The sequence below is a fragment of the Salmo salar genome, chromosome 01 (genome assembly GCF_965601325.2).
Source record: "Salmo salar chromosome 01, fSalSal1, whole genome shotgun sequence".
Classification (NCBI taxonomy): Eukaryota; Metazoa; Chordata; class Actinopteri; order Salmoniformes; family Salmonidae; genus Salmo; species Salmo salar.
In genome coordinates, this window is record NC_138291.1 from 173,950,233 (window position 1) to 173,957,395 (window position 7,163).

Here is a 7,163-nt window from a genome sequence, read left to right on the forward strand (position 1 = left end):
AGGACAATGGTACTTCATATTTAGAAACAAAAGACTTGCTGTTCAACAATCATTAGACTAACATGGCCCTTTGGGTTTAGTAGAACGGTTTAACCCCTATCATGATGGAAGAGTTTAGTAGAACTGTTGAAACCCTATCATGACAGAAGAGTTTAGTATTACTGTTTAAACCCTATCATGACTGAAGAGTTTAGTAGAACTGTTGAAACCCTATCATGACAGAAGAGTGTAGTATTACTGTTTAAACCCTATCATGACAGAAGAGTGTAGTATTACTGTTTAAACCCTATCATGACTGAAGAGTTTAGTAGAACTGTTTAAACCCTATCATGAATGAAGAGTTTAGTAGAACTGTTGAAACCCTATCATGACAGAAGAGTGTAGTATTACTGTTTAAACCCTATCATGACTGAAGAGGAAGATAAAAAGTAAATAAACAACTGTTTAAATATACATTAAAACAAGCATGTCGACTTCATGGACTCGGTCTTTGAATTTGAGAGTGGTTATATTTACCCAACAGCATTTCTAAGACAATTATCTGTTTTCATGCACTGAGGAACTGTACATTTCCTGTTTCCTGTCCACTATTACTGAGGATGACTCTTGACTCAGAACAAGACTTACAGTAAGAGCTGAAGTAACAGTTGAAGTTAACTGTATTTGAGCAGAAGTGTGTCAAGATGGACAATGATGAAAATATATATGCCAATGCAAGTTCCTCCAGGGCCAGCCCAAGAGAAGGAGCAATATATTTCCAGTGGTGGAAGAGACCCTCCAGAGCTGCTGCAGTGTGTCTGGGGCTGCTGTGTGTTCTCCTACTGGCTGGAATCATAAGCCTGTCTGTCTACCAGAGAAACCAATCGACCAGTTACAACAACCTGACTAAAGCGAGAGACCAGCTACAGAAGGAGAGAGACCAGCTACAGAAGGAGAGAGACCAGCTACAGAAGGAGAAAGAAAACCTGAACAAGAAGATCAAAGGGAGACGCTGTCCAGAAGGCTGGAGGGAGTTTGAATTCAGCTGTTACTACATCACCAATGAGAATAAAGCCTGGTCTCAGAGCCGTGAAGAATGCCACGAGTTTGGAGCTGATCTGGTGATCATAAACAGCAAAGAGGAACAGGTATTTATCAATGGATTAAACCAAACAAAAAATCATGTCTGGATTGGTCTTACTGACTCAGTTATTGAAGGGACCTGGAAATGGGTGGATGGTACACCACTGACCACAGCGAATTGGGGGAAAGGGCAGCCCAACAGCAACAAAGGAATAGACCAGGACTGTGGGGCAATTTGGGATCATTCAGGGTGGTGGAATGATGAGAAGTGTTCAAGTAAACATAAAGGGATCTGTGAGAAATAGGATGATCATATGTCCTCTCTCTGCACTGCTGTTGGTGATGGTCTGAAAATGCATGTTTTTTGGTAAAATAGTACGCTGCATTAGACTAGGGAGAGATGTGCATATCATTCCATAAATTAGTTTAAGTTTTAGTTATCCAGTGATTTGAAATTACTGTAATATTAATATTGTAAAATATTATTGTTCATTTTGCTTCCATTATGCTGTACAATAATAAGGTGTACTTTCTGCTAATTCAATAAACTTTACAAAAATATAAACGCAACATGTAAAGTGTTGGTCCCATGTTTCATGAGCTGAAAAAAAAAGATTCCAGAAATTGTCCATATGCACAAAAAGCTTATTTCGCTCATATTTTGTGCACAAATTTGTTTACATCCCCGTTAGTGAGCATTTCTCCTTTGCCAAGATAATCCATCCACCTGACAGGTGTGGCATATCAAGAAGCGGCTTTAACAGCATGATCATTACACAGGTGCACCTTGTGCTTGGGACAATAAAAGGCCACTCTAAAATGTGCAGTTTTGTCACACAACACAATGCCACAGATGTCTCAAGTTTTGAGGGAGCGTGTAAATTGTATGCTGAGTGCAGGAATGTCCAACAGAGCGGTTGCCAGATAATATAATGTTGATTTCTCTATCATAAGCAGCCTCCAATGTTGTTTTAGAGAATTTGGCAGTACATCCAACCGGCCTTACAACCAGTCCACATGTATGGTGTTGTGTTGGCGAGCGGTTTGCTGTTGTCAAAGTTGTGAACAGAGTGCCCCATGGTGGCGGTATGGTATGGGCAGGCATAAATCCAATTTTATTGGTCACATACATATGGTTAGGAGATGTTAATGGGAGTGTAGTGAAATGCTTGTGCTTCTAGTTCCGACAGTGCAGTAATATCTAACAAGTAATCTAACAATTCCACAACAACTACCTAATACACACAAATCTAAATGGATGGAATAAGAATATGTACATATTTTATTTTACCTTTAAGCAAGTCAGTTAAGAACAAATTCTTATTTTCAATGACGGCCTAGGAACAGTGGGTTAACTGCCTTGTTCAGGGGCAGAACGACAGATTTGTACCTCGTCAGCTCGGGGATTCGATCTTGCAACCTTTCAGTTACTAGTCCAACGCTCTAACCACTAGGCTACCCTGCCACCCCAAAATAAATATATGGATGAGCGATGACTGAGCGACATAGGCAAGATCCAATAGATGGTATAAAATACTGTATATACATGAGATGAGTATGTAAGATACGTGAACATTATTAAAGTGGCATTATTAAAGTGAGTAGTGATCTATTTATTAACCTCTCTTGGGCAGGTGGGACGCTACCGTCCCACCCACGGTTCACACTATTCAACAGCCAGTGAAAAATCAGAGCTCCAAATTCAAAACAACAAAATGTCCTAATTCAAATTTCTCAAACATACGACTATTTTACACCATTTTAAAGATACACTTCTCCTTAATGTAACCACATTGTCCGATTTCAAAAAGGCTTTACGGAGAAAGCATGTTAGGACAGCTACAACACAAGAAAAACCACACAGCCATTTTCCAAGCAGGAGAGGGGTCACAAAAAACAGAAATTCAGCTAAAATTAAGCACTAACCTTTGACGATCTTCATCAGATGACACTCCTAGGACTCAATGTGAGACAATACATGTATGTTTTGTTCGATAAAGTTCATATTTATATCCAAAAACAGCATTTTACATTGGCGCGTGATGTTCGGAAAATATTTTGACTCCAATACTGCCGGTGAATCAGCACAACAATTTACAAAAATACTTATCATAAACGTTGATAAAACATTAAACTGTTATTCAAAGAATTATAGATAAACATCTCCTTTATGCAACCGCTGTGACAGATTTCAAAAAAGCTTCACGGAGAAAGCACACTTTGCAATAATCTGAGTACGGCGCTCAGAAAAATGCACCAGGCAATACAGATACCCGTCATTTTGGAGTTATCTAAAATCATAAATAGAATTGAATTGGGTCTAGGGTGGCAGGTAAGGTGGAGGTGATTTGATCCTTGACTAGTCTCTCAAAGCACTTTACGATGACAGAAGTGAGTGCTACGTGGCGATCATCATTTAGTTCAGTTATCTTTACCTTCTTGGGTACAGGAACAATGGTGGCCATCTTGAAACATGCGGGGACAGCAGAGTGGGATAGGGAGAGATTGAACATGTCCGTAAACACACCAGCCAGCTGGTCTGCGCATGCTCTGAGGACGCAGCTAGGGATGTCGTCTGGGCCGGCAGCCTTGCAAGGGCTAACACGTTTAAATGTCTTATTCATGTCGGCCACAGAGATGGAGAGGGGGGGCCCGCAGTCCCTGGTAGCGGGCCGCGTCTGTGGCACTGTATTATCCTGAAAGCGGGCAAAAGAAGGTGTTTAGTTTGTGCGTAAGGAAGCAAGACATCGGTGTCCGTGACATGGCTGGTTTTCTTTTTCTAGTCCGTGATTGTCAAATGCTGCCATCTATCCACGATTTCTGGTTAGGGTAGGTTAATAGTCACAGTGGGTATATTATCGCCAATGCACTTCCTTTTAAACTCACTCACCAAATCAGTGTATAAATCGATGTTATTCTATGAGGCTGCCCGGAACATTTCCCAGTCCGCTTGTTCAAAACAATCTTGAAGTGAGGATTCCGATTCGTCAAACCAGAGTTGAATAGTTCTTGTCACGGGCACATCCTGTTTGAGTTTCTGCCTATAGGACGGTAGTAGCAGAATGGAGTCGTGGTCAGATTTACCGAAGGGAGGGCGGGGGAGGGCCTTGTATGCATCGCGGAAGAGTAGCAGTGATCCAAGGTATTGCCCGCACAAGTGCTACAATCAATATGCTGGTAGAATTTAGGTAGCCTTGTTCTCAAATTTGCTTTGTTAAAATCCACAGCTACAATAAATGCAGCCTCAGTATATATGGCTTCCAGTTTGCATGGAGTCCAGTGAAGTTCCTTGAGGGCAGTCGTGGTATTGGCTTGAGGGTGGGATATACACGGCTGTAACAATCACCAACGAGAATTTCCTTGGGAGATAATACGGTCGGCATTTGATTGTAAGGAATTCTAGGTCAGGTGAACAAAAGGACTTGAGTTCCTGTATGTTGTTACAATTACACCATGAGTCGTTAATCATGAAGCATACACCCCTGCCATTCTTCCCAGAGAGATGTTTATTTCTGTGTGAGCGACGCATGAAGAATCCCAGTGGCTGTACCGACTCCGACAACATATCCCAAGAGAGCCATGTTTCCGTGAAACAGAGAATTTTACAATCTCTGATGTCTCTGGAAAGCAACCCTTGCCCTAATTACGTCTACCTTGTTGTCTAGAGACTGGACATTGGCAAGTAATATAATCGAAAGCGGTGGGTGGCTCCATCTACCTCTTTTGCAGCGACGTTGTTTTGGGTCGGCCTCTGGGATTAGATCCAATGTCCTGGAAGGTTGTATTCCTGGTCAAAATGTTTGTAAGTTGACGTCACTCTGATATCTTGGCTGTATGTATTAACATTTTCTGGGCTAACAATGTAAGACATAATATATAAAAAACTACTGCATAGTTTCCTAAGGACAGTCGGCGCCATCTTGCTAATGCTACGGACAACAAACACAATGGCATTTTATCGATGGCAATTTGAATGCACAGAGATACCATGAAGAGATCCTGAGGCCCATTGTCGTAACATTCATCTGCCTCCATCACCTCATGTTTCAGCATGATAATGCATGGTCCAATGTCGCAAGGACCTGTACACAATTCCTGGAAGCTGAAAATGTCCCAGTTCTTCCATGGCCTGCATACTCAGACATGTCACCCATTGGGATACTCTGGATTGTTGTGTACAACAGCGTGTTCCAGTTCCCGCCAATAACCAGCAACACAATCAGCAACACCGTAACGTAACAAAATGTGGAAAAAGTCAAGGGGTCTGAATACTTTCCGAAGACACTGTATGCAAAGGAGATGTGTCACGCTGCATGAGGCAAATGGTGGTCACACCAGATACTGACTGGTTTTCTGATCCACTCCACTACCTTTTTTTAAGGTATTTTTGTTCCGTATAGAACATGGAAAGTAAATGTTTTCTTATGACCGTTTTAACAAAGTTTAAAAAATGCAATATAAAGTTAACCTGTCTGGGCAAGGTGGGACGTTTGCATCCCACCCTAGTCAACAGCCAGTGGAATTGCGTCGCGTGAAATACAAAACCTCATAAATGCTATAACTTCAATTTCTCAAACATATGACTATTTTACACTATTTTATAGATACACTTCTCCTGAATCGAACCACGTTGTCCGATTTCAAAAAGGCTTTACAGCAAAAGCAAAACATTAGATTATGTTAGGAGAGTACCCTGCCAAAAAAAAAATCACACTGCCATTTTCAAAGCAACTAGATGCATCACAAATACCCAAAACACAGCTAAATGCAGCACTAACCTTTGACAATCTTCATCAGATGACACTCCTAGGACATCATGTTACACAATACATGCATTTTTTGTTCGATAAAGTTCATATTTATATATAAAAACAGCATTTTACATCGGCGCGTGACGTCCAGAAAATATTTTCCCTCAAATGCTTCCGGTGAATCAGAGCTACAATTTACAAAATTACTATTCGAAAACATTGTTAAAATGTAATATTGTCATTCAAAGAATTATAGATTAACATCTCGTGAATGCAACCGCATTGCCAGATTTAAAAATAACTTTACTGAGAAAAATCACACTTTGCAATAAACGACGTGGTATGCTCAGAAAAATAGGCTAGGCGATACATGTTAGCGCCATCTTGGAACCATCTAAAATACTATCCTAAAAGTTCCCTTACCTTTGATTATCTTCATCAGAAGGCACTTCCAGGTATCCCAGGTCCACAACAAATGTAGTTTTGTTCGAAAAGGTTTATAATTTATGTCCCAATAGTTCCTTCTTGTTAGCGCGTTCCGAAGGCTACTCATAATGTACTGAAGCGCGCAGGACTTGTCGTCACGAATGTGCAAAAAAAATATATTTACGTTCGTTCAAACATGTCAAACGTTGTATAACATAAATCTTTAGGGCCTTTTTCAACCAGAGCTTCAATAATATTCAAGGCCGACGATTGCATTGTCTTACTAAACGTTTCGGAACAAAAGGTTTCCCATGGGCGCCCGCGTCATAGTAGTAATAGCACTCCCCCTGTGACCAACTTCCCAAGCCTCTCTTTGGGTCAATTTCTACCATAGAAGACTCAAACCACTTTGTAAGGACTGTCGACATCTAGTGGAAGCCTTAGGAAGTGCTAAATGATTAATAAGTCCCTGTGTGTTTCAATGGCAAAGGTCTGAAGTGATTCCACACATCAGATTTCCATTTCCTGTTAGGATTTGTCTCAGGGTTTTGACTGCCATATGAGTTCTGTTATACTCACAGACACCATTCAAACAGTTTTAGAAACTTTAGAGTGTTTTCTATCCAAATCTACTAATTATATGCATATTCTAGTTACTGGGCAGGAGTAGTAACCAGATTAAATCGGGTACGTTTTTTATCCGGCCGTGCAAATACTGCCCCCTATCCCCAACAAGTTAACGTAAAAACATAATAAAAACAAGATAAAAGCAGTATGGTAAATTGACACTGTTGCTTTAAATGTAAACGTAACATTTGTCAGGTGACGACATATTCCTACTCCTGAACGTGATCGACGCCTGAAGGAATTTGGTTTAACGAAGATTAAGGAAGGTTTCGTTAGAAAGACCAGACATTCTCTCAC

The 7,163-nt window shown here is 40.7% G+C and overlaps 1 protein-coding gene across 1 annotated transcript; it reads left to right on the forward strand.

Annotated features, from left to right (window-relative positions):
• The first annotated feature begins 592 nt into the window (after positions 1–592).
• Positions 593–1,616, forward strand: c209a (CD209 antigen-like protein A). The gene is given in 1 exon segment (NM_001146583.1): positions 593–1,616. A coding segment is annotated over 1 exon segment (684 nt). The 5' UTR covers positions 593–683; the 3' UTR covers positions 1,368–1,616.
• The last annotated feature ends 5,547 nt before the right edge of the window (positions 1,617–7,163 follow it).